Raw genomic sequence first — 27,559 nt, 5'->3', positions numbered from 1 at the left:
CAAACCGGAGAGCTGTTGTGGTCCCTCCCGTGAGCTGGCCCCGGTTCCCATGCTCCCTGCCATGTGCTGTGGCGTGATGCTGATGGAGCCCTTTTTTCCCTTTATTTCTTTTTATTCTTACAAGTGGTGACCTGGGCTGGCTTTGCAGCAGCAGTGCGGCTGGCAGCGTTGTGTCACTGTCCCCAAGTTGTGCAGTCTGCCAGCAACAACCTTTCATTAATAACTGCTGTGATGGGTACCGGAGCCCAGTGGGGGTCAGGGGAGCTGAAAATTAATCCTTCTGCTTTCTCCCTTTTCTCCTCTTGCCCAGAGCACCCTCAGATGCATGACATCAGGTCCCCACAGGTGGCTGGCCACCTCGCGGGGTCTCTGCTGGCCGACGTCAGCCCAGCCAAGATGGGTTTGATGCTGCTTTTGGTGACCCCATCCATATTCCGGTCAGGAGGTGTCAGTGGTTATTGATGGCACCCGCAGCCCTTTTGCACCAGCGATTCCTCACCACTGGAGCAGCCACCCCACGTGCCCTGTGTCACCGGGACATGGGAGGCAGCTTGGAGCCGCGCAAAGTTCCTCTTGGCCATGTCTGCTCCTGCCACCGGGAGAGGAGAGAAACCAGCTGGAGCTGGGGCAGAGCAGGGGAATGGCAGCCCTGGGGCTGCTCCCACCCAGGCAGGAGCTGCTCCCTCTGGACACCCGTCCTCTCCCGGTGCCCTCCCCAGGCACACACCTCCCCGCCAGGCCTCTGAGCCCCTCAGCGAAGCGGTGACGGAGGTGGGACTGTCACCGCCGCGGTCCCCGACCCAGCGATAGGCGGGTGCTGTCACAACGAGTGCCAGAGCTGCGTCTGTGAGCTGCGCTAACGAGGCAGCTGAACGCGTTAGTGCTCTGTCTGCCGTCGTCGCCCAGCAATTTCCTCTCCCGCCACTGCGCGCGTTAATGCTCGTTACATTCCCCGAGCATCCCAGAAATGCCTGAACCCATCTCTTTCACAGCAATGTAATTAGGACAAATGCGTTCTGCTTTCATATCTGCCAAAGGACTTGGTAGTGATTACGATTCCTTATCGGGTTGGTCCCAGCGCTCCCAGCCCAGAGCGTGGCTGCGCGGCGCTGGGCACGGCGGGGGGAGACGGTCCCTGCCCTGTCGTGGAGTGTGGCTGGGGGAAAAACAGCGGGAGAGGAAAGAGGTGTGAAATGACCCATCCCAGCTCATGGGGAAGAGATGCTTGACACAATGTGCCGGGTGACACCATCCGGTGGCAGGAGCGACCATCACCCCGGCCTCGGGGCACGCGGCTTTCCTTTCTGCGGGGTCACCTCTTCCCGGTGCTGACTGGAAGGACGGAGCCCCAGGGAATTCAACAGGGCGAGTGGTGCAGAGGGTCCCGTTCCTGCTCCACGCGCACCGTGACACCCACCCAACCGTGACACCCACCCAACGCTGTTGAGTTCTGGGCTTAAAAGCGAAATTCCAAAATAAATCCCGATTTGACGCTCAGCGAGTTAATCACTTGAGCTCATCCTCTTATCTCCGGTTCATAGGTGTGTGTGGGCACGCACCCATACATGCTTTCAAAGGAAAAATAATTATCGTGGAGATAAAGCTTTCATTATTTTTAATAGCATCAGGTCCACTCGTTGAGTTATTACAGTAATAAAAGCTAATTAGATCCCTGGTGATACGTTCCCCCTGCGCACGCTGCCTGCCCGCCCTATCGATTGTTATTATGGAAACCCATAACTGTATATCAGATCATCGGTAATAATGGCTGAGCCTTTTCCACGGGCGCATAGACCAGCGCGCATATTTCACATAAATAACGGTTTCCTCTTATTTACAAACCTGAAGGGGAAGGCCCTGATTTATTTGGCGGCTGCAGCTGTTTGTGGAGGCTTGGCTGCGGACGGAGGACCCGGGGAGGGTCTCTCTCCCCGTCGCGCCGGCAGTGCCCGGTTTGGGCTCAGTTGCAAACGCCTCTCGTCTTGCTAAAATGTCTGCGTCAGAAGAAAGCAAATCAAAACACAGATTTTGAATGTGTCAAAACATTTTCATTCCGATTTTTGAAGTTTGACTGTAGTTTTCAGTTTGATTTGTGTTTTTTTTCACTTACAAATGTTCTTTGGTACGCCACGGTTCTTTTAGAAAAACACTTTCACCCAAAGCAAAACAATTAATTTGAGGTTGAAAAAAATGTTCCATTTATTGTCACCAGCTTTCTACGATGCCTCTGATTTTTTAAGCTTTTTTTTTTTTTATTCCTCACTTTCTGAAAAATATTTCCAGATTTGAGAGCACCGAAAAAAAAAAAAATCAATTATTCACCTAGCCCGGTTGGTAACACACGTTCCCCGCTGATAAACGCGGGCACCGGCGCCTGCCAAGTACGACTGCTGAAAGCCCACTAATTACCAGTGCCGGCATGGTAATCTCCAGCAATACGGGACTGTGTCATCTGATTACAGCCCCGCGCTGCCGGGCGGTTTGGCCGCCCCGTGTCCAGCCTTATCAGATGGATGCAGGGCCTGGGCCAGGGAGAGGACGAGCGATTACAGCCCCCCGAGTGCCAAAGCCAAAGCAAATTTACTGTTGTAATAGGAGGCAGGCATGTTCCAGCGCCGAGGGAAAGGCGGTTAGTAACGCATTGCTTGCTTGTATATGTAACAAGAAGGTTTAAACACTTCTGTATCGCTAACGCTAACGTAATTATTGTTTTTACTGTTATCTGTACGTACGCAGGCTATATAGATATCTATCTCTCCCTATGAATGTGTACAGGCTTTTTAAACTTGCAGCAGAATATAATTACCCCAATTAGACTTTGGCCACGACCCAAGAGAACCTTCCAGCACCAGCAAGAGCGGCGGCACCATCCGTCCCGGTTCAAAATCCCATTTTCACGGTGTCTTTGCGAGCGAGTCCGTCTGAGGCTCAGTGCGAGTGCATGGGGCTGATGCAGGTCTGGCTCGGCTGATTTTATTTCATATATATATTTATATATATTTTTGTATATATATATTTTTAATATCTATATATACAATATAATTTTATATTTTAGTGTGCCTACATCAAAGCACATCCCTTGTGTTGCCGGGGCTGGTCCGCGGTGCCGGCGGGTGCTGTTGCCCGGGACTGGCTCCAGCAGCTCCGCGTCCTCCCGGCGCAGCAGCGTCACCGGTGCCTTATCAGCGCCCAGCAGAGGCGGCCGCCTTCGGGTGCCGCGCCGACATCTGCTATGAAGTGTCTGCCGCTACGGTCCGCGGCTGAAGAAAGTGGCTGGGTACAGCGGGAGGCTGGCTGCCCGCGATGAGAGAGTTGTTTTTCAGCAGAGATTTCCCCGCTGGGGACGCATTTTGCTGATGTTATTTGGGGCGGGCGGTGGTGTCGGTGCGCGTCGTGCCATTGCTCTCCCGTTGGCAGGACAGAGCGGGGTCAGACCCTCCCTGCTGGGTAGATCTCGTGAGAAACGATAAAGAGCGAGCAGCTTTGCCGGGGGTTCCCTTAGGTTCGTCTCGATACGAGGAGCCGGGGGTGGCGCAGGGGGTCTCGGTCCTGCGAAACCTCCCGTTGCAAACAGGGCTTTTCTTTTTGGTGCCTATTCAGTTTAATTTGGTTTTAGCACCCAGGCCAGCCCTGCCAGCAGCAACACCTGGTAGGTTTTTCGCTGCTACATCTGAAGTGGGCATCAAAAAATCTGAAAAAATCCGGTTTTAATGAGAAGCTGCTTCTTTCTGCTAGAGAAAGCTGGGACTTTAATTATCCCGTAGCATTACGCTGACAAGCCAACCGGCCTCAGCAGATCTGGGTGATAATTAGACCTGTTGGCTCTCCGGTGGAGGAGAACAGTAATTTTCAAGTGCAGTGCTTCCGTGCATCCTCTAAGGAAAGCACAATCATTCAGAAACTGAAAGTTTGACAGGATGCCAGTTTTAATACACCCATTGAAATGTTTTCTTGTCAACAGTGGTACAGCCACATGTCCATCATGAGAATTTTCCTCTAGAAACTTTTCTTGGTGGAGAAGAAACAGCGAGGAATTACCTCTTTTCATTGGATTTGTTTGGTGGGTTTCTGCTCTTGGTTTTTGGATTTATTTTAATTTTTTTTCAAATGTGGGCAATGGCAGCCGACCAGCATCGTTACAGGGCAGCCCCGGAGGGCTGGGACTCGGGTACCAAGGAGGCTCCTTTGGTTACACGAGCAATTTAGGGGAGTACAGCACAGGCTAAATTTCTTTTCGAAATTAAGGACCACAAGCCAGAGGGGGAATTTTCCCTTTTCAGAAGGGACTGATGTCAAAACATCTCAGCGGCGTTCCGTGCTGAGCGCCCGCAGCGCAGGCAGGGATCTGGCAGCGCCGAGCCTGGTGCTAATTGCTGTCACGGGGCATTAGGCACTGCCGGAGAGCGCACTAGGAAACCTCCGGGGAGTTTAGGTGGTTAAAGATCTTTACAAGATAAACGTTATGATTTATTGAAACACTGAAACACAGAGGAAGGGACTTAAAGAGCTTGCCTGGGCTACTTGGAGGTGGAAATCTTCCCTCGTATCTACCCTAAGTCTCCCTTGCTGCAGTTTAACCTGGTGACTGCTCGTCTTGCCTGAAATGGCCACGGAGAACGGTGAATTAATTCCCTTTCTCTTCCCAGCTCCCAGCTGTGACGGTCCCCGGGTCTCCCTTCAGCCCGCTCTGCTCCAGGCAAGCAGCGCCCAGGGCTCCCTCAACCCCTCGGCTGTCTGGAAAGCAAAACCCTTGGGATTTCTGGAAGGATATAAATCTACGGTCCCACTCACGGTGGGAAATGGCCAATAAAGGCCATGTGGGCCTTTGAAATCACCTCGGTGCTTTGCGGCTCCCTGGGGTTTGGGACTTTGGAGCATTGGCTGCGAGTGGAAGCCCAGGTCATCATAGAACCATGGAGTGGTTCGGGTTGGAAGGGACCTTAAAGGCCGTCTCCTTCCACCCCCCTGCCCTGGGCAGGGACACCTCCCACCAGCCCAGGTTGCTCCAAGCCCTGTCCAACCTGGCCTTGAACCCCTCCAGGGATGGGGCAGCCACAGCTTCTCTGGGCAACCTGGGCCAGGGGCTCACCACGCTCAGCGTGAAAAATTTCTTCCTGAGATCTCATCTCAATCTCCGCTCTTCCAGTTTGAAGCCATTACCCATCATCCTACCTCTACATGTCCTTGTAAAAGGTCCCTCTCCAGCCTTCTGGAGATCTGGTCATCTTCTACCTGCCTTTTACTGCTCTGGGGCTCCGTTCCCTGGGGAAAGGCTGCCCTGGTGGGGTAGGGATCCCTCCCTGGCCCTCCATTTCTGGGTGAGCCCCACGACCGTGTCCCCATGGCTCGGCTGCACACACCAAATGCTCTGAAGTGCCTTTAAAGCGTTGGGCATCGGCGCTGGAAAGCGGGCACCGATCTAGAAATAATGGAGCCGCTTTGCTCTGACTTGTGGGTACAACCCCTGCCCTCGCTGCTCCCGGGGGTCCCGCTGGCAGCACTGGTGATACCGGTCTGGGGAAACCCTCTCGGAGGGGACAGGGGAATCGATTTCGCACTGATGGGCTCGATTTTCTCCGCAGGGTGATCTGAATAGCGTCTCTCTTCTCTGGCAGGATTCCATTTCTCTCGCTGCACCATGTGTTAGTGGTGGCAGAGCAGGGGTGCGTCCAGCGCCGGCTGCCTGCGCGTTGGTCTCCTCTGCGCGGCCGTGAAGGAGTGTTGGTGCCGGGACTGCGGGGGCACCGAGCGCCCCCCGCCCCGGCCTGTCTCTGCGTGTACAGGGGGAAATTAAAGCCACGGGCTTTGCCGCATTTCTTTCTTCTGCTGGCAGGAAGAGGGGCAAAGCAGCATTACTGCAAGGTCGGCTCCTGAATGAGGAAGAAGTTTAATCACTTACGTGTAAAAAAAATATCCCCCCCACCCGCCAGCTGTGTCGGGACGGCCATTCTGCACAGCATCCCTGCGCTTGCTGGGGATGGAGGCTGGATGTGCGGGGGTGCGAGACACCCACCGCCCCTGAGCGCGAGGCCACCGGTCTCCGGGTGCTTCATCTCAGCGTAACACCAGCTGCCTCGCAAGAGCATCGTCAGGATTAATTTATATTTACACAAAGCTCGACGATCCCAAGTGATAAAGCAGCAGGTGACTGCACAGAAATGATTTGAAGACAAAATCACCGCTCAGTTTATATAAGCAACGTTTCCCTGGATTGCCCGGGGACTCGGAGCCCGCTGAGCAGCAGGTGATGTCTGTAGTTACCTCCCCCAAAACAATTTTCCTCCAAACTCTTCACAAAAGCCAACTCTTGCTGATGCTCTCAACCGCGGCACTCGGAGCGGGCAGCACCAGGGAGGGACGAGGCTCTGGACACCGCGACGTGACAGCTCTTATTTGGGGTAATTCTTTCCAAACCAAAGCAATTCCAACAAAACGGGCATTATGCAAATACATTTGCCACCAAGACAAAGACCCGCCTGAGTAATTAAGAACAGGGGAAGGGACAAGTCATTTGAAAAGAGGCTGTTTTAATTGCCTGCATCTTTTTTCTTTTTTTTTTTCCTTCTTCAATTTAAGAAAATGAAAGAAGGAAGCCTGGAAGAGCGGGGTGACGGACGAGGGTGCTGGGTGGTGCTCAGCGCTCCAGCCCTGCCCCGAGAGCTGCAGCAGCAGCGGGCGCAGCCCAGGGACGCCGCAGGAGCCCCTCTGCCCTGTCGCTTGCTATTCAGCCGGGATCCTGCACCCTGCGAGCGAGCCATAGTTCATGCAGTTCTTCACCCTTGCAGCAGATTCGCCCGTTATTTGTTGTATATCTGGTTTAAAAGTTTAATTCAGGAAATCAGAAAATAAATCCATAAGATTCACGTACTGCATAGCCAGACAATGTAGTATCTATATAGCCAAGGGTTTCCACGCGCGTGATATTCAGCCTTTATTCATTTTAATGGGGATGCAGGCTCTTGGGCAGTAAATGTGAGCTCACCAGCAACAGTCTTTCTTTTCTTAGCTATAGTTCGTGCACTTTATAAAAGTAATTCATATATGGTAAACGGTAGGAGGTCTACAGGGCAGAAATCAGCAATTTGACAGCTTCTGCTGTCCTGTTACCAAAGCCTGGGCTCCTCTGTCGCCTGCCAACAAGTGCTAGATAAGAAGTGGGCATTGCGGTTATATAGCTGCAGGCTGTTTGTGCAAGCTATCTGTTGAATACTTATAAATAGCAAAGACATTTGCATAAATAATTCATTTGCGCACAGGAAAACGGACTGGGAGGAGGGAAAAGAAGACGGCTGGTTCTGCAGGGAGCGCGGCACCCGTGTGCCACCCCTGCCTGGCTGGGGAGCCCCTCGCCCCCAGCTGGCACCCAAAGAGCACCCTGAGCACCCCGGGAAGCGCTTGCTGAGACACGGCCAGGCTGTGCTGGGGTCTGCGGGCAGCTCCCTGCCATGCCTGCGAGCGGTTCCCGAGCCCCGATTCCCCTTTTCCCCCTGGGAACGTCCCGGCAGTGCTTCTCCTCATAGCCCCAGTGCAGCGGCTCAGCCCCCCTTCCTCTGTTAATCCCAGGGGACCGGAGGTTTTTCCATCCTTAGCTAGTAGGGACATAGGCGAGTTAATTGAATCAGGCTTTGCATAAGTTTCATGTCTCGATAATGCTTCTTCATTTCACTCTCCTTGCTCGGGAGCCTGTAACGTGGCTCTGGGGGGGCTGAGGCTGAGAGAGCTGGGACTCTCTAGCCTGGAGAAGAGAAGGCCGAGGGGAGACCTTAGTAATGTTGACAAGTATCTAAAGGGCGGGTTTAAGGAGGATGGAGCCAGACTCTTTTCAGTGGTTCCCAGTAAGAGGATGAGGGGAAACAGGCACAAGCTGGAACATAAGAAGTTCCAATCAAATATGAGGCAAAACTTCTTTACGGTGAGGGTGACAGAGCCCTGGAACAGGCTGCCCAGGGAGGGTGTGGAGTCCCCTTCTCTGGAGACTGCCAAGACCCGCCTGGATGCAGCCCTGAGTGATGCGCTCTGGGCAATCCTGCTTTAGCAGGGAGTTGGACTGGATGATCTCTAGAGGTCCCTTCCAACTCCGAAATTCCATGATTCCGTGATGCCCGGGAGAGCTGGTCCGGGGGCCAGCAGCTCGGCGCCTGGGCACGCAGCACAAACCTCCGGCGCTGCGGCCACCGTGGTGGCACGGGGTTTGCTCCTGGTGTAGAGGGACCCAGGGAACTCCCCATTGTCCCCCCAGCCCCTCCCAGGGCCTGTCGCATCCATCTGCCTCCGTCTGTAATCATGATCAGTGGTGCTTTCTCTCGTCACCCCGCTCCTGGCAGGACCAACACATGAGAACACTGGAGCCCTCATAAATCTTGGTTACCGTCCTCGCCAGCCGCCACAGCAAAGGGACCTCCTGCCATGGCCCGCAGCACCAGGGGAGCCGCTCCGTGCCAGCGCGCCTCGGTCAAGTCCCCACGGGGACAGTGGCCCTGGCTGGTGACCCCAACAGTGGGGGACCACGCGAGGATGGGGCAGGGCAGACAACCCGTGTGCCCCACGGGCATCCTCCAGCCCCGAGGGAGTCCTGCTCCTTGGGCACAGGTGAGCAGAGAGAAACTGAGACGACCCATGGGGCATCCGATTTGCTCTTTCTCAGCCATGACGTTTAGGATTTGTTTTCTTCATCAAAGCGTGTCTCCACCTTGGTGTTCGCAGGGGCGCTTTCAAGCCCCCTGTGTTGGCTCCGCAGCTCCTGCAGCTCCTTCCCCTGCCGCAGTTTCACACGTTCTTCTGAAATCTGGGAGACCCTGTACCCAGCTGAGAGTCACCCGGCGACGGGCGCTGACAGCAGGAGCCTGGACTGGCTTGCCCAAAGGGAAGAACATGAAGACGGCCTTTGGCAAAAGTGCAGAGGCGGCTTTGCTTCCCGCAGGAGCCCTTGGCTCTGCAGCATCGTTTGAGATTCTTCCCAGGAGTGGTTGGTGGCGGTTCCGGGTCACCCATGAGCATTCCTGCCCGCTGCAAGCCCAGCACCCTGCATGTTTACCCTACACAGCCTTAGAAATCCTGCCCATAAGCTCCCTGTCCCTTGGCGTCCCTCCTCCAGCAGGAGGGTTTGTCCCCTCAGAGCTCTTACTCTCTGCGGCGGGGTCTCGCCTTGCCTGCGACAGCCCCACACGGCGGGGTCTGTCAGCGCCCGCGGCCCAGCACCGCGCTCTCCAGAACCAGTGATCCCCCGGCCAGGGACATTTCGGGGGCGCCGGGTGAATGGCATCCTCTGGAGAAACCTCACTGGGTCATTTTCCATCCTAACATCCATCCTGTTTTCTGTTCCCAAATTCTTTCATTTACATTTACATCACCTGCTGCACTCACGGCTCCTGCTGCGCTGTTACTGCCGCTGCCCCGGCCGGGGAGTCCCTGTACACCCACGGCGGGGCTGAGAAGAGGAGGAGGAGACGGCAGCAGAGAAAACAGTGGGGGAGGCCGTCTCGGGCTGTGAGCAAAAGCATCTCCGGTGCCCTGTGCGGGGACCCCGGCCACCCGTGCCCATGGCCGTGGTCCCACCTGCCCTCCTCCAGCAGCGACGAGGGAGGATTTCAGAGCGTGTTTTATGGTGGCTACTAAAAGTAAATGTGCCGTTTCCCTCCCTGGGAAACAGAACATAAAAAATGAGCTGAATAAGAGCGCTTTCCATTTCCATCTTCTGTGGGGGCAGTGGGAATGAATTATTCAACAGGCTCGTGATGATAAGGAGCCGGGCACTGCAGGGACCGTGGTGACGTGAAGCATGAACGGACGATGGCAGAAGAGGACAGGACACGCGGTGCCCCCCGGCGTGGTGGGTTGTGCCCCGTCCCTTTGGGTCGTCTCTCGGCCAGCACAGCCCCCCAGCAGCATCTCCCCTCTCCGCTACTCCATCCCTGCCCGAAGCCGTTTGATAAAACCACAGCGGCACAGAAGGAGCAGGCAGAAAGCGCCCCTCTGTGCTGCCCCTGCCCACCACCAAGAAGCAGCTGCTGGTTTTCCCTCCGTCCGTCACCCACGGGACAGAGGTTCCCACCGTCTCCTTCCCAGAGCTGAAGCCGACACAGCGCAGCCCAAACCCCTTTGACGTGTCTGGGAGCAAAGCACCGCGCAAAGCCCAGCCCTTGCTCTGTGTGGGGAGCTGGAGCTTCAATCCAGCATCTTCTGGAAAAATAAAAAAATTAAAAATAAATTAAAAAAAAAGGCGAGGAGAGAAGCAGCTCGGCAGCTGGGAGAGCAAACTGGCAGGCGCAGAAGCAAAGGTCTCCGGAAAAACTTTGCATATCTAATTGGTCTCAGTTCAGAGTCCGGCCAGCCAGTCATCACAAGCCTCTGCAGTTCGGCTTTTTAATGAGAGATTTTCATATATTAACACTTCATTAAGTCTGTAGCCAAGTCATTTTTAGGGTAATTTAAAATGCACGTGCCACGTGGCCCTGATGCTCGCCTGGCTCCTTACGATAATGGGGGGTGCAGCCCAACGCGACCCGCTCTGCCTGCCCCGGCAGCCCCGCAGAGACCAGGGCAGAGCCGCGGCCGTGGGGAGGGCAGACATCGGCACCAGGCAAAGCAGATGAGGATGTCGACAAGAGCTCGGCAGGTTTATCTCCTGCTTGGTGGCTCCAGGCGTCACCGCTCCACGTCCCCATCGATGCTGGGGGCTGCTCGTGCACAGCGGGAGCTCTGGGAAAGTCCCCACCACCATGCAAAAGCTCTGCAGACACTCCTGAGTCGGAGCTGTGGGGTTAAGGGCCCTGGGACGCAGCTGAAGGACATCTGAGGACTTCACCGTGAGCATCGCAGGGACCCCCAGCTCATGGCAGCGGTGACTCCAGCGCTGCCCCAGCTGCTTTTGCTGCCTGCGGTAACAGGGGGCTGCGGAGACCCACGCCCTGCTGGCAATGGCTGGCTTGTTCCAAAAATTCATGAGACGTTCTCAATTAGAATTTTAGTCCTTTAAAATAAATCCCCAAAAGCTAAAACTTATTCAGAAAACAACCATCTGCCATCCTAAAATAACGCGAGCTAGAGCGCAAACAAGCCGTGGAAAACTCCCTGAGTAATGACTGTGTGTACAGTAAAGTACAAGCAGGAAGGCAAAGGCCCGTTTTCTCCCAGCTGTGATTTACTATTACTCTTCTTACAAAGTTAATATAACCATACGTTAGCCCTTCAGCCTAAAGATGGAGAGATAAGGGTGTGTACAGGCAGGGGGATGCTGCGTCCGAGAATTGCTCTCAGGAAATATTGCTCCATTTGCCCTTTTAAACAGCCATTTCAGCTTATTACTGAACACAGCGCTGTGGCTTCTTAGAAATCCTTCACCTATGCAGCAATCCTTGGCCTCTCGCTCCCATTAAAGGATTTCAGTGCACATCAGCGGGGTTATTAGATTAAGCCTCAAAAATTGGAGGGGCGTGCTGGCACCTTTCAGGGAGAAATAAGGTTAGCGGGAGGTTAAGTGGCAGAGGCAGCGAGAGGGCACCGGGGGGGAGCCCCATGCTCCAGGCAAACCCCGAGGCAGCCGTCCCTTCCATGGGACAGCTCAAGGAGCATCATCTGCCGCTTCGTGGGTCCCCCAAGATCTCCTGTATCCCCTCTCTCCCATGGGCTGGGGAGTCCCGCCATCTCACCCCAGCGTGTCCAGGGAACCTGATGTTTTCCCCGCGGCTGCCTCGTCGCTGCGGCTTTTTCTTGAAATAGGAATGGTGACAAAAACGGATTGTAATATTTCCATCCCCTGCCCTCTCCAGCTGCCTCAGCTCCCAACGTGCATGGCACCGTCATAGTAAGAAATGTAATTTCGGTGATGGATGGGCTCTGCTCGATTCCTGTAATATCCTCATGAAAATTTTAAACAGTGCAGATCACCTTACTATACATAGCTGCCCGGCTCGGGCACCCCGTGCTGCGGGGAACCAGCCCGAAGGGCCGGAGGGGTTGTCCATACTGGAATGAAACCAGTCTGTCCTGTAAGAAAATGGAAGACAAGGAGCTGGGCTGTGCTGGGGGCTCTCAGGGAGAGGACGCCGACTTGCGGACTTGCCCGAGCCCTGGCATGGCCGCCCGTGGGGCTGGTGTTTGAGGCAAGCTGGGTTTTCCTGACGCTGCAGGGCTGCCCCAGGAGGGGAATCTGCCATTAAGCAGCTTTGCAGCATTAGTCGGGCTAATTCTTCCACAGGGTAGGAGCGGTTTATTTCAATACCACAAAGAAGGTCTAATGCTGTGATGCTGTGAATACCTTTTCACAAACTTAGGAAGATAATTCCAGTGACTCCAAGCCCGATGTCAGTGTCACTAATAACTTCCTAACGTATACCGAGTACGCCCCGAAGCGCGAGGTCAGACAGGGTTTATGGCACCAGTTTCCGGCCCATCTCTTGCCCTGCCTGTCGTGCTGGTGTGGCCACCCCAGGAGCGCCTGAACCGCGGGGAGGGACGGGGGCTGCCAGCATTCCTGCGGTGCCTGCCGCACAGGGGAGCGGAGACGCCCCTCCGCTCCTTGGGACTCACACTGTGACCGTGCACGAATGCACGTACCAACTCTCTTTCGGCCTCTGCTTCCCCTGACCAGCAATTTCTACCCACCGCTGCGAACCTGATGGCACTGAGTGGCTCTAAATAGGTTTCTCCCCAGGACGTCTGTTTGGCTAGTCAAGGTCTCCGTCTGAAAGGCGAGCCAGCCTTCCTAGGTCATTCTCAGCCATTTTCCAGCTGCAGAGAAGAAACAGGCAGGAAATTAGCCAACGGTGTATTGGGAATAGATTTTGTGGGGAGGGAGAAGGAGAGCGATGCAATCCATTCCCCACGCAGCTGCGGCCGTCGCGGGAGGCGTTGGCTGGGCTCAGCCGAGCAGAGGCAGCCTTCCCAGCACACCGCGTTTGACAGGTACTAAAAGAAGAGTCAGATCCCTTTGATTTTTAAATGTCTGGGTCTTGATCCCATAACATTGTCTACACTGCCTGGGAGAAGCCACCTGCGCTGCGTGATCTTCATTTACATCTTGTGACAGTGATTTATTCTCCATAAAAGCCGTCCCTGTCTCCTCTCCCTGCTGTCTCAGCCATGCCCCAGTTCCTCCGCCGAAGCCCTGACACGGGCTCGCTTCCAGCCTCCTGTGCCTCCTTGGCGAGGGGGGAGGGAGCGGTGCCGGCCCACCTTTACAAAAATCCTCGGGATTTACAGCCGTCAGCACCACCAGGTCCATCATTTCTCCACCAGTGACGTGTACTGCTTAGGTAGCCTGGAAGATGGGAAGCCCAGAGCAGTGGTTTCACCCCAGAAGAACCAAGACGTATTCAGGCCCTTCCCCGTCCCCGGGAGCTGAAGACCACGAGCTCCTGAGCTCGTCCTGCCCCGGTGCCCCCAACCTTTGGGCTCTGCTGAGCCCGGAGGCACGCACATGGACGGACACAGGGCTCTCCAGACAGCAGCTCCATCACCTCGTCCCGGCCACCCGCCAGCCTGAGCCCTGGTGATGCCGAGGGCGCAGCCAGCACGTGGGAAACACGCCGGCTCAGTGAGGAAGAGGAAGGCAGGGAGGCAGAAGGAGGGAGGCTGCATGCGAGGAGCAGCTTGTCAGAGGTACCCCAAAAGTTTGCTCGCAGCCCATCAGGAACAGCCAAGCCCAGGATCCTGGTGAGCACGTGCTTTGGGGGAGGAACGGGTCCCCCTGAGGGCTGGGCGACTGGAGCCTCTGGGCTGGCTGAAGGCTGGATCACTGGTGCGTTATTGATGAGCCTCCTTGGAGGCGCTGGGGCTGCTTCCTTGGCCCGGTGTCTGGGCACTGCAGCGTAGAAATGATTGAGTACCTCAAAGTCCAGCCTGCCAGAGAATAACTCTCTAGTTCAGACCTTGAAGAGACTTAATGACTAACGGAGGCTCTGCAGAGGAGGCGCCCTGCCTCCTTGCCCCTCTGCGATGTCAAACCCACCCGTCCCCTTCTGCTGTGTGTCAGTGCCCAGTGATAGCCCGTAGTTCCTTGGTGACGCGGTTATTACTAGAGAAGAGTTTTGGATGCTGCGATGGCGACACGGCTCATACACCCGGCCAGGGATTGCCCTTCTCCAGAGAATTCACATTTTAAACAGGTAAGGCCAAGCAAGAAGGGAAACTGAGGCACAGAGCTATGGGAAGGCTAACCTAAACCAGCAGCGGTGCTAATTTAGCATCCAAAGCCAGGAGCCAGCGGGACCCACGGGGAATCTTCCTGCCCTGCTCTCTGCCTTTGCCCCCGGGCGCGGGGCAGGAGGGGGTGACGAGCAGAAGGGACTCCCCTTCCCCGAGGAGCGAGGCATCGCCTGCGGCAGCTCTGCTGGAGATTTACACCCCAAACTTTCCCCTTGAGCTGGCAAATCTCCTGCTCCCGCTGCCCATAATCTCCCTCCTGATTACTCCGGCCCGGCGCTGGAGCAGGCTTAAGCAGCCGGCGGCTGCAGCCCTACACATTTAATCAGATTGTTCTGACCGGATTTGCTTCTTAAGCCTCAGAAGTTCAGTGGGGCTTTTTGACTTTGAACCTCTCCCCACGCACACGCCGAATTGTTTCTGGCCAACTGAAAACCTTCTGCTGCATAAAGTAATTTTTGGTTAGAGAAGTTTTGCAGCGGAAAGCACGGCTCATCAGTACAATCAAGCCAATGGGATTGTAGCTATTGATTTTTTCCTACTTCTTCCACTATTCGGCTGCCTAGAAAACATTGCTGTAGCAAATGATAGTCACTTTGGGGCAGCCTTGTAATTGCGGGAGCTCAGAAGACAGTTTACCTGCGTGCAGCCTCCTTGTCCTACCAGCAAATTTTTTCAAAAAATTGAAAGAAACTATTTAAAATCTGTGTACAGACAGCACAGAAGAGCCCACTAGCCAGGCGCAGGCCTCCGCTCTGGTCGATGCTGTACAGGCCAGGAGCGGGGAAGCATCCCCTTCCCCACGGTTTTTAAACAGGAGGTAGACAAACCCAGCCAGCCCGGGGGGTCGGGGGGATAATCCCCGGGGTCACGTCTGTATGGCCAGGAAGGAATGGAGATGTGATGCAGACAGACAGGAGCTTGCCGTGACCTGGAGTGCTCTGGGCCCGGGTGCAGGGGGGCTTCGTGAGCTGCCAGGGTCAGCTCTCCCGTGGGAACCGCTCAGGAACATGCTCCAGGAGCCACCTGGGCAATGCAAAATGTGCCAAGGCCCACGGCAAGAGGGCACAAATGCGCGAGTTAAATGCAGCGTCACATCTGCCAGGAGCTGGAGTGCTCCGACGGGCAAAGCGGTGCACCTTCATCTCGGCTCCGAACTGCCCGCTCCTGCCGGGGAGCAGCTCTTGTCTGCTGGCGCCGAAACTCCGGAAGGTATCAGCTTCGAAAATCTCTCTGCTGCGTTTCATTGTCTCTTCCTACGTGCTCCCCGGTGGTGGCACGTGCAGCACCACGGCAGCTTGGCCAGTGCTGCCGTTCCCTCTACTGGCATCTCGTACCGCGCCAGCCCTGGCACGCCGGGGAGCTGGGATGTCTCAAGCAGGGACCACTGGAAGGAAAGCCGGGAACGGGAATGTCCCAAAACACCAGCGCCCTCCTGCAGCATTCCTCCTAGTGGAGCCGCGAGCTCTGCCCACCCTGGGCGTTTGGCGCGGGATGCCCAACGAGCGCAGCACATAACGATGCTGCACCGCGCTAATGGGGAGAGAGGCTGTTGGAGCGGGATGGGGCTGCCAAGCCGGAGCTGGGCTGTGGTGACCTCCTTTGGAACCCCCCCGGTAAACAGATGGGAGCAAAATTATGTTGGCAGCACAGAACGCATGCAAATTTTGTCTCCAGCCCAGAGAGATGACTGCAGCAAGTGACACACCTGCCAGGACTTGAAGTTGACGGAGGATAAGTGACAATGGAGTAAGTCCCAGAAATCCTGCAACCTTGGAAGGGGATTTCTTGGGCCCCCTCCAGTGTTGGGCTGTCTCACGGCATCCCAGACCTTCCTCTGTCCCCCGTCGTTGGCACGACAGCCACCTTCGCCAGGATCAGACCCCTTCCAGCATCTGCTGAGGCTCAGCGTCTGGTAGCTAATTAGCTCTACAGCAAGCCGGCCTTAGGAGGCCCCATCACCATTATTTCATTTATAAACAGGAAACAGCTGTCCTCTTCTTTGCATACAGGGCTAATTTTAAAATGCATTAACCCCTCCCTGCAAGGCTGCCTGGGGAGGGGGGTCTGCACCACCGCAGGTGTTGTGGGGCTGGGTGACGCTCGTACCTGTCAAGTGCCTCCCAGAATGTTCCCATTTTGGCTCAAGATGTCCCCACCTGGCACCCGTGGGATGCACAAGGAGAGCTCGGCCGTCGGGGACCAGCGGCAGGAGGGCTGGGAAGGTCAGCGTGAGGGCCTGCAGGGATCCAGGGGCCGAGGTGGGAATTTGGGCTGGTGTCAGACAGGGGAAGGATGGGGCAGAGCCGCCTGGAAGACAAAGCAGATGCTCCTCCCCAGCATGGCTGGTTCGCAGGGACCTGCAGGGACCTCGTGGGGGAAGCTCAGACGGCTTTTCTCTCCTCATGTTCACCTTGTTACAAAGCCAGAGAGGAGCCTTAAACCATCACCAGCTCTGTGTCCTCCAAGCAGGGTTACGAAGCAGAGGACATTTTCAAGGTGGCTGTTCCTGGCCCTTGGAAACATCTCCATGGAGAGGTTTGCAGAGACCCTTTGGGTACGAATTATCCAGGGTGAGGGCACTGGCTTCCTGGGGAAGATGGATAATGAATTTTGCAGCTGGGCCAAAGGAGAAGTGACTGACCCTGCACGGAGGCTGTCCCGGAGTTAACTTCCATGGACCCTGCGCAGCCGAGAGAGCAGCAGCAGAGGCGCGGCCCGAGCTGCAGCGAGCCATCCATCACTGTCACCCGCAATTTGTCCTACGTCTCGGAGCTGTCGCAGACCTCATCGGCTCCTGCAGCTCACCAGCCCGCGCGCTGCTGCTGCCTGCCAAGCAGAAAGGACATGGGGAATAAGCCTGCCATCGCTTTCCAGGGCACATTACGGATGGCCCAGGAGGGCAGAGATCCAGGTTTTCTTCGTGCGCCTTGCCATCACGGCTGATTTTGCCTTAGTTTGGGGTCTGCTGCCCATGGAGACGGAAATCTCTCCTGCGGTGCTTTGCCCTGCACTGACCCCGCCGGGAGGATGGAGCCGGCTGGAGGCACGGCGCTCTGAGCATCCGTGGGGCTGCCTGGATGGAAACCTGGCGACCAGGCGCCAGCTGGAGCAGGCTCGGGTGGCTCAGACATCCTCCTCTGGAAAGCCAGCACCTCCCAGATGACAGGGAAGGTGAGACGTGCAGAGGAGGTGTCTGAAGGGTGGCATTTTGCCTCCTAAAAGGAAGGGAATTGATTGTTGTCACATTGCAGCTCAGCTGGAAGCTTCACCAGCCTCCTCAGTGCCTGGCTTTCCGTACCCCATGCTTACAGCAGAGAGAAATTGGCTTCATCACACACTTTATACCCACCGCCCTCAGTGGCTGGTCCTGTTCAAGGCACCTGAAGACTATTCCAGCCTTGCAATGAGCTGCATAAAACAGGCTCCTGGACCGTCCTTCCAGGCTGGGAGCTTGGTCCCGCTCTGCCATGCCGGAGCCGTCTGGGAGCCAGCAGCTCTGCGGGGGCACCCGCAGCCGGGAGGCTCGGCACGAGGCACCGCGGGGCCGAGGGATGTGGCGAGAGCTGGGACCAGCCTGATGCAGAGCCTGGCCATGGCACAGCGCTGCCCGGGGCCGTGCACCCACCATTCCCCTCCCCGGGCTGGGAGCCACGGGCACCGCCAGCACCGCGGCTGCGTTCCAGGAACCTGCAAGACGGAGTTTGGATCCCGCCCGGGGAAACTGGGCAGCTTGCCGGTGCGGCGATTAACATTCAGTATGGAGCTGGGGTTATTCCTAACAGATAAACACCATCTGTGCCCTCGGAGCGGGGCCCAGCACCTCGCGCAGGTTGCGGCACTTGCTCGGGGGAGCTCGTGGTGTGGGTGATGCCCTTAAAATCCTGTCCCCGCCATCCCCGGGGCAGCTCAGCAGTGGGGACGGATGCTGCTATGGTGAGAAACCAGCTGGATAAAGGAGAGAAAGAAGGAACGGGCGGATGGGAAGGAGGGAGCTGGGAGCCCATCAGCCCCTGGAGATGCCAGCAGTGGGTCCGGGGTGCCGGGCCGCGCTGGGCACGGGCTGCTCCTTCATGGTTGGCATCGCAGGGGCTGCTCAGGCACAGCTGAAAGGCTTTGGCATCACTGCCTAGCCTGAGAACGTTCATTTCTACGTCCCCCTTGAAGTATTCTCCCAGCTTCACAAAGGGACTTTTTGGGAAAAAGAAAATAAAAATTATATATACATAGGGAATATCAGACAGGACAAAATTTTCCACCTCTTTCCCATTCATCACCCTGGAGAAGATTAAAGCTTGTGGTCTCCTTTGCTTGCATTCACGTGCCAGGATCTCCTCTGGTTTTTCACTCTCTCCTCTAACCCAGTTACGCTCCCATAAATGTGTTCTGGCCTGGAGGTATCGAAGGTGTAGTGACGGCAAAAGGCAGCCTGCGAGCTCCCGGGGCGGCAGCAGCGCGCGGAGCCCCGGCGGGGGGCACAGGGTGGGCTCCGAGAGCCGCCTGCTCCGTGGGGGGCAGTGGGGATGCCGGGGGTCTCACCATGCCCGCGATGGGAAACACCAGGGAGGGCTGGGGCGTTTCGTTTGAACGTCTGCCAAGAAAAAAAAATGAACCGCAAAAATAATTTGTAGAATGATGAAATTAGGGATGGGGAGGGGAAAGACTTGGGGGGGGGGAGAGGGGGGTGGTCAGCATCCCGTGGCTGGCTTCGGCAGAGCCCTGCGAGCGAGCCTCTGCACACCTTAATTAAATTAGGGCTCTTTACAAAGTCATAGCCAACTTTTTTCCCCGTCGCTCATAGTTTATTCATGCATCGCTCATTATTTTTGAAATCCCTCCGCTTTTCCCCCCCTCCAAAGGTGCTCTCCTTTAAATCTTAATTATCACCTGAACTCCGGGTCCTGGCTGGGTTTCGTTCCTTGTAGCGCGACTGTTTGAACTCTGCCATCGCCGCCTTCAGAGGCTTTGGTATTACACTGAACTTCTTCCATCGCCATTAACATATGCAGTAATTTATACAGTGATTTTAATTGAATTCTCAAACCTCGGGGTCGCATATGGAAATGGAACAATACCAGGAGCGGCTTCAGCTCCTGGGGAAACTGAGGCACGGAAGCGGCTTAAAGCAGCTTAACACAGGACGCCGGTCGTGGCGGGGATATTGTTCTCTAAAGCCCCCCCGAGTGCTGGGTCTCATTTGGTTTTGTGGTGTGTTTGACACCATTCTGGGAAATGTGAAAATCATAATAACAACTGTTAAAGATAATAATATGCAATGATCTGATGAGTCACGGGTTAATTCTCACTCACAAACAGACAATTATCCCCAGAATGTAAAACATTTTAACGATATTAATGGTGAAAAAGAAATGGGGTCTCTTTTGTTGGGATTTTTTTTTTTAAGTTCCATTAATTCTTTGTTCAATCGATGCATATTCAAAATGGTGTAAGTGGGGCCCTCACTGTTTCAATTAGCATTAATGCACAATTATTTTTCTCCATATTTATGCCGCTCTTGCAGGGCATGGTTTTCGGTTGTTATTATTTTTTTACGTTTGTATGTTAATTCGGTGTTTAAAGTATCCTTCTCCCCAAACTGTTTGCACGGTGATGAAGTATAATGAGAGGGGGAGAGATTTAGGGCTAAAACTCTGGAGGAAGGGAAGGGCTGCCTATCAAAGCAGGAGATAAATCCTGGCTTTTACCAGATCATGAGATATAATTGCACCCAGCGAGGAGATTGCACAGAATCAATCCGTTCCTCGATGCTGTTTACTGCCGGGAATTTGCAGCAAATAACCAGCCTTACAACTGCCCCGACCCCGGGGCGCGGTGGCGCGTCCTGAGTAACTGCCCTGCGCTGGGGATACCCGCAGCTGGGACGCGTGGTGGGGACACGATGGGGACAAACCGGTTGCAAAACAGCTCCCTGTGAGCTCGGGGTTTTGCGACACCTCTACACGCTGAACGGGAACCGGGGCAGGTCTCCCTGCGCAGTTATTTGCCCGCAGGGGACACGAAATTTTGCAGTGCTGGTGGTCACCTGCCTCCCACGCAGCGGAGCGAGTGGGAGAGACGGAAACGAGCTGCCCCTGTCCCTTACCATGGCACAAGCCTTGATTTTTAAATACCTTTATTATTTTTAAATACTTCTTTTTTTCTTTATTCTTTTTAAATACTTTTTCTTTACTCATTTGAAATACTTCTTTTTTTATTTACGTGATTGAAATACTTTTTACATTCATTTTAAATGCTTCTCTCTTTTTTTAATTCTTTTTAAGTACTTCTTCCTTCTTAAGATGCTTCTTTCTTCCTTAGCCGTTTGCAGCATCCCAACATAAACGCCGGGGTCCGGAGGAGGGGAAGGTCCTCCCGCACCTCAGCAGCGGAGCAGGGGGCCCAGCTGCTCAATCTGGGCGGGCAGGAGGGAGCTGAGCCCAATCTGTGCTCGTTAGTGATGCTTTAAAAGGAAAATAGTTTACAGTTTTCACCTGGGGGGGAGGTGGGCCTGTGGCTTTTTCCTCCGGAGGTGGGAGAAGGGCCACCTTAGGGATGCTCCAGCCTCCTCCTGCGCTGAGCCCACCCCAGCACGGATTGGCGAGGGGACAAAGCAGGTGGGGGCACAGTGGGGCCTGGTTTATTCCCCAATTTAGGGGCTGGACTTGCTGTAGAATTCTCTGAACTGAGCCAAAAAAAAAAGCAAGCTGGAAAAACCCTCCCTTTCCCACTCGGCTCCATAAATCATGGGTTGATTCAGGGCCCTGTGAGCCCCGCGGCTGGGAAAGCTGGCCTGTGATCAACGCAATATCCCTTCTCGGGGGCAGCTTGATGGGGGCATGTGCTGGGGAGGGGGTCGTTTGGGTGACCTGGTCGCTTTGGGGGACCTCCCAGAGACCCTCTGGGCCGTACTGGGGACGTCAGCTGAGACCTTACCTGCCTCACCAAAACCATCGCAAAATCTGCTCAAGGAGCTGATTCTCCACAGGCACCTTAATTCCCCACGGCTCACGCCTTGCCTCCAGTCTAGGTCGCAGTTTAATTGCTGTTCCAGGTGCCTCACAGTTAATTGTTATTTGCACAGGATGGAGAGAAAGTGCCTCTGCCGTAGGTACAAACCTGGGCTGGCTGTTGATGGTGCTGCCGTAATTAGCTCCACTAAAAGGCTTCTGCTGGCTCCGGTTCTCCTCGGCTGCTGCATGGCTCTGAGTGAGTACATGAATCCAAGTGGGCAGCTGTTCTCTGCGTCTCAAAGCTGGAAAAAAGGAGGAAAATGGGGAAAAGCCGAGTGGCAGCATGTGCCCGTGGCTGGGGATCCTCCTGATGAGCTGCGGCTGGTGCTAATGAAAGGGAAATAATTACAAAATTATACCGTTCTGGCAGATAGGTAGGGCTGCTGAACAACGGGGGTGAATGGAGCAGGTAATGCCCCGTCCTCCCCGCCCGGGTACCCAGTCTGGCTCTGGATGGCCTCTGGTTATGGCGAGGGAGGGTGAAAAACAGAGATGGGATTCCCGAAGGAAGGTGCCAAGACTCGGATTCGCCACAGAAACGCTGAGTCCTGGTCCTGCCCTCGGCCTGGGGCCAAACCTTTGCCCAACCTCCGAGAGGCCAAGGGGACGGAGGATTTCAGACCTAATTTCCCATTAAATACGTACAAGCTGAAAAGGGCCAAGGGGATTTCTAAGGCTAAAGAACATCTGCAGCAGTGAGATGAATAGTTAGGGACAAGGGTATTTATAGATTCGTTTATTTTGGCTCCTATTAAGAGTTTCAGAGGCATCCTTTTGTCCGTTCTGAGCCAGTTTCTGTCAAAAGCAGCAAGCTGAAGCAGGGCAGTCGCGAGAGCAGAGCGGAGAGAGATGCCGGGAGCGCGGGGGGAGCACAGACTGCCCTGGACCACGCTCCTGGGGCTCAGGGAACGCTATTTCAACTGCGGTGCATGAACCAGGGCTGAAAGAAGCACCGAGACAGACCCTGGGGTGCAAACACAGAGGTTTTCACCCCAACCTCCTGGCCGTGGTCCCAGCAGCCAACATTTGCCCTCTAATTGCTGATTTTCCCTTCCCGGGAGCCAGGCGATGCCGTTTCCCCTTTGGGCAAACAACAGGAGCTCACGGCTTGAGCTCTGAAGAGCCTGAGGTTCAAGCCCCATCCCTACCTCATTAAAGTCCCTGAAGCAGAAGAGATGTAAATTTGGGGATCTTACTGTTTTGGTCTTAGAGGGAGGCGCGTATTAACGCGTTCCCTTATTCCCTAACTTGCCATTATAAGCCCCATCAACTCAGTTTGATGTCCTTGTGCCTCGTGTTATGACGGGGAGTAAAACCCAGCCTGGCGAGAGCGTGGGCAGCGCTGGGGATGCTGCGGGAGGACAAGTCACTGGCCCAGCCACTAGCACACGGATACACAGCTGGGTTTGAAAGCGAACAGGAAAATACAGCAATTTCAGGAAGTAGCTCACAATCTTTGTTTAATAAGTTAAAAACGCAGTTGTGGGTGTTCTTACGGTTCCTAATTTTGCCGAGCACCGCCCGTTGCTTGGGAAAGATCCCAACGACAAGGGCTCCCGTGCCTGCCACGCAGGCTCCTAATTTCATAGTTCAGTGTATTAGAAAATAGGAGGAGGATTTGTAAAGAGAAGGAAATAGTTTAAAACACCTCACAGCTCTTCATGGCTGAGCAGACCTGGGTCCTGGATCGCGGCAGACGTGGGAGTGTGAAGTACGTGCAGAGATACATGCCCGGATGCATTTATTTTCAGATATGCTTAGCATTAATGTGCACACACAGCTTTGGGGGCTGAGTAGAGTTGCAATGTTTGTGGGGAAAGCTGTGTTTTCCGTTTTCCTCACCAGGAGGCACAGACCTCGCTCCCTGGAGCAGCATTAATTTGGGAAGGGATTACCGTCCCTGCAGCCCCGTGGACACACGTACCTGCGTCAGCCCTGCACCGCCTGATGCCGGTGATGCCAAGCTGTTGCTATGTGATGCCTTTTCAAACAAGGCTGCCCCGTGTTCACTAATATCGCCGTTCTTTGCCAGCATCATCATCATCATCGCCCAACCCCTGCCTGAACCCAGCTCCAAGGCAGCATGCAGCCCTGGTTTGCTGAGCTCGTGAACCCCCCTATAAACCAACTGTGGTGTTTCCGCGTGCACCCAAGGAAACCTGGGGGGTACGAGGGGTACGTAGCTCAAAGAGGGGAGGCAGGAGACCCAAAGGGTGGCTGCAAGGATCCGAGGGAGCTGCTGAACCCCATCCTGTGCCACGCAGGGGAGAAATCCCAATGCAGGTATGTCAGGGAGGGTAGTAAGAAAAACCTTCTGAAGAGTGAAGCTGCTCTGAAGACTTCCCCGGGTGCCCAGACGGCGTCTCGGGGCTCGTCTACACAGCAGCGAACAAGACGATGCAGCTAGGGAAAAAAAAAAAAAAACCGCGTGATTTTAAGGGCGGGGGATTCAGCTGGGTTTCGGGTGGGAGCGAGAGGAGGTGAGGAGAGACAGGGCCAGGCTCTGCGGAGGAACGCGGCCGTCCCGCCGACCCTCCGGCAGCCCGATGGAGCCGAAGCGCGGCGGGCGCAGCTCCCACGCGTGGCCGCTCCGCGCACGGCGCCGCGGCCCATCCGCGGGGCTCGGCCCCCCCCTAGTGTTGGGCCGGGGGGGAACCAGGGGTGTCCGCCCTTCCCCGGCCGGGAAAACTGGTCCCGGGGTGCGCTGGGGCCGGGCGGGCTGCGAGGATGCTCCCGGGGTCAGCCCGTCCTTCCCTCCATCGCCCGGGCACCGGGAAGAGGAGGCGGCGGGGGGGGTTAAAATTGTGTGGGCAAGGTTTAAAGCTGGGGGAGGAGGAAAAGCAAGCTAGAAAATTCTTGCAAACTGGAAATATCCTGTTTCTCCTCTTCTTCCCCTCCCAAACCTGTGACAGCATCACAGAACGTCAGGGGTGGGAAGGGACCTCTGGAGATCAACTGGTCCAACCCCCTGCCGGAGCAGGGTCACCCAGAGCAGGTCACCCAGAACACGTTCAGGCGGGTTTGGAATGAATATCTCCAGAGGAGACTCCACCACCTCTCTGGGCAGCCTCTTCCAGTGCTCTGGCACCCTGAAAGTAAAGAAGTTTTTTCCCATGTTCAGACGGAACTTCTTGCATTCCAGTTTGTGCCCATTGCCCGCTGTCCTGTCCCCGGGCACCACTGAGAAGAGCCTGGCCCCATCCTCTTGCCCCCCACCCGTTAGCTCTTGCTGAGCATTGCTGAGATCCCCTCTCAGCCTGCTCTTCTCCAGTGAACAGCCCCAGGGCTCTCGGCCTTTCCTCAGCTCAGAGATGCTCCAGTCCCCTGAGCATCTTCATAGCCCTCATCTTCCTCACATCCCTAGCCAGCCCTGGAAGGAAGCCGGCAGATGAGTTTCCTGCACCAGTTACACAGTCCCCGGTACTGGGTCTGTGCAGCACTGGGTGGCCGGGAGCCAGCTCGGCGCGGCACAAACTCACTGCTGAGCTACCCTGAGCAGACAATAAGAAATTTAGTCCAGTTTTCTGCAGCTTGCAGGAGGACGGATGATACCTGATCGCGCATAAACCTGTCACGCAGACATAGCCTATCAAAACCGCCTGAGCAAATTTGAACTGGCAGAGTGAATTTATACTGGATCAGTGTGTTATGTCATATAGCCACAGAGGCTTTTTATCTGGTGCTAGAAGCCCTGAAGCTGGATTTACAGTGCCATGAAACCCTGTGCCTGCTCTCTAGAGATAGGGAGTGAGTTTATCCCAGGAGGAGCAGAGCACCTTTCAATCCATCTATATGGAAAGATGGATTTTTATGGAAAGTATTGTATTTCTCCTTTCTTACAATGCTGTTGACACAGTTTGTTTCGATTTTGACTTGCCTTACCCACACCAACCGTCTGCAGCCGTGCAGACACAGGCATTACAAGCGCTGCGTCCGCACCAGTATTTATGTACATGCAAATAAATCCCTTCACGTCTAAGCAAGCCATGAAAAATCCATCTCTATCTTGAGCCAAATCCTTAGAAAAAAATTACCCTTACACATCCCACAGTCCCCCCAAGCACCTTTGGCCATTGTGTGTCTGAAATATGGGCTTGGCGTCTGACACGTCCAAGATTTAATGCAATGCAGGCGGTAAAGAAATAAATAAGGCCGAGGGAATGGGAGTTAATACAAAACGTTTCTCAAGATACAAAGGGAAAAATACTGACTTGAAATAAGCAAGAGAGATACAGAGCTGGGCTTGGAAGAAAAGCTGGCCGAACAGTGGGCAGAGGTGACGTGGTGGCTTTGAAGATGCTCCCTTTGAGGTAGAGGTTCACCAACCTGCAGGAATGCACTGGGCAGCCCAGCCGTGATGGAGAAGTGGGCTGACGGAGCCATGAGTCGCCACCAGCGGACAGAGAAGACTAAATGAGGAAAGGTGTCTGTAAGTTTGGACTTACCTCATATTTTCTGCCTATAGTCTTGACCACTGAAATCAAACTTTTTGCCACGTCCGTGGGTACTCGTTGCTCCCTCCACCAGCACACACATCCCAACCTGCTCTCCCAGCACAGCCTCTAGGAGAGACCCGGGTTTCAAAGTGCCCCCCGGGGCACAGAGGCAGAGAGACGGAAGAAAGGAGAAAATCAGATATGATTGAAATCCCTGGGAGAATCTAGGCTGTTCATGTGGAACTAATCCACCAGAAAAAGCAGGGCTAAAGCATCCTTCTTTAATGGGAGAATCTACGGGATCTTCCAACAGCCCGTGAACTCGGAAGCAGCCAAAGGCTGTGAGCAGGACCAACCCCGGGACGCTGCAGGAGAGGAACCATCCTCAAGTGCCCCGGTCCTTCCTGTCCTCAGCAGCCAGCGGGATGCTGGCAAGCATCGGGCTGGGGCAGGAGGGCTCCAGCTTGGGAATTTATTGCTTCCAAGTGTGTTTCCAGGGTGGACTCAGGGTCTCCGTGGACTGCAGCACGTCCCCGGGTACCCACAGCAGGGTGCTGGCTCCAGGGAGCTGCTCCCACCCCACCACCAGGCGCTGCCATGGCAGTTTGCTCTAACAGCGTGACGGGGAGCGTCTCCCAGCATCAGCGACTAGGGCAGCAGGATCTGAGCCACCAAGAGGGGCCTCCTTGCAGCAGTAGAGCTGCAGGACCTTGTTTTCCACATAAGCCGGGAACACGGCGTTTCTCGGTGCTTTCAGAGTTACTGCTGCAGAGAGAGAAAAAGGGGAATTGCTGGCACTATTTGCAGCTTGAGCGGTTTTTCTCTTGCAAATCATAATTACCCTCATTAAATCCATCTCCACAGGAATGGAGACACAGGATTAATAATACAGGCGAGCAGATTTGAGCGCAGATTCAGGGCCTCGTAAAGCCCAGACAATGGCGGGGCCCCGATGCGAGGGAGGATTAGGGTTGTCAGCAGAGCACGGAGCAGCCTTTAAGAGGACGCCCGCCGCCCCGAGTCCTTCCAGGTGCACGAGAGGCAAAGCCGCTGCCTACGGACCGAGCTGCTCATTCTCCTCCCTAATCCCACCATTGTGCAGCAAAACCTGGGGGCAGCAGTTTGCCTTTTGCAGGGAGCCGGGGGAGGCTGCGTCTCTGTTGGGATGTGTCTCGGTACCCAGCACCCGGCCGTTTTTCCTCCCAGAGCTGCCAGCCCGAGGACGCTGCCTGTGAGCCGCAAGGAAGGGGCTCTCCCTATTATTATTGCACCTCTATTATTATTATTGCACCCCTATTATTATTATTATTGCACTCCTATTATTATTATTGCATTCCTATTACGGCCCACCTGCTATTGCGCCTGCACTAAAACCGTGCCCGTCACCGTGCCCATTGCCTGCCAAGCTCCCGCAGACAGATTTTAGTGGAAGATGTTTCCAAAACCCCAGTAAACAGGTCTCTAATAACTTCCCAACACACCCTTAACAGACAGTAATGCCCTTTTTAAACCGCAATCAAATCCTTTGGTTCAGGCAGCAATTTGAAGCGTGACTGGTAAGTACAGGGATTCTTTGAGGCATCGGCCCTCTGAGGCTTGAGCTGCTTGAGCTGCTGTTTGTCGCTTTGAGACGTAATGACCGTTTCATCTGATAGCCCTGCCTTTCCACAACACCCTCGCGCTGCCCATAGCTGCTCCCAGCTGGCGGTGTCCCCTTCCCTGGAGAAAAGTCGCCGTCCCAGGCGTGGTGGTGGCCAGCATGGCACTAGCCAGCACGGCGCGGGCAGTGGCCCCGAGGCCCAGCACAGCTGGAGGCTGCAGAAAGTGGGATGCAGAGGGCCAGGACTGGAGAACGGCTCATCCTTCCCCACCGGGAGGGCAGCATGAGAAGCAAGAGCAAGATTTGCTAGTAAGGAAAATCTGGAAATCTGGGTGCGTTTTGGGTGGAAATACATTCTGAAGGACAACAGA

The 27,559-nt window shown here is 55.0% G+C and overlaps 1 protein-coding gene across 4 annotated transcripts; it reads left to right on the top strand.

The window, feature by feature from the left end:
• The first annotated feature begins 2,444 nt into the window (after window positions 1-2,444).
• Window positions 2,445-6,866, top strand: LOC128918891 (uncharacterized). Of its 4 annotated transcripts, none has more exons than XR_008469760.1 (4): window positions 2,445-2,956; window positions 3,962-4,060; window positions 4,647-4,792; window positions 5,616-6,866. XR_008469760.1 is itself a non-coding variant. In XM_054223694.1 (4 exons), the coding sequence occupies exons 1-4, from the start codon at window positions 2,510-2,512 to the stop codon at window positions 6,847-6,849; spliced, it is 786 nt and encodes a 261-aa protein (XP_054079669.1). In that variant the 5' UTR covers window positions 2,445-2,509; the 3' UTR covers window positions 6,850-6,866. The 4 variants fall into 4 exon arrangements, 3 of the variants coding, with proteins under 3 accessions (XP_054079669.1, XP_054079671.1, XP_054079670.1); XM_054223694.1 differs by lacking the exon at window positions 3,962-4,060 and having other exon boundaries at window positions 2,445-2,629; window positions 5,616-5,862; window positions 6,577-6,866; XM_054223696.1 differs by having other exon boundaries at window positions 2,445-2,629.
• Window positions 6,867-27,559: the final 20,693 nt, after the last annotated feature.

This window comes from Rissa tridactyla, chromosome 18, assembly GCF_028500815.1.
Source record: "Rissa tridactyla isolate bRisTri1 chromosome 18, bRisTri1.patW.cur.20221130, whole genome shotgun sequence".
NCBI classification, from domain to species: domain Eukaryota; kingdom Metazoa; phylum Chordata; class Aves; order Charadriiformes; family Laridae; genus Rissa; species Rissa tridactyla.
This window is presented reverse-complemented; position numbering and strand designations above follow the sequence as displayed.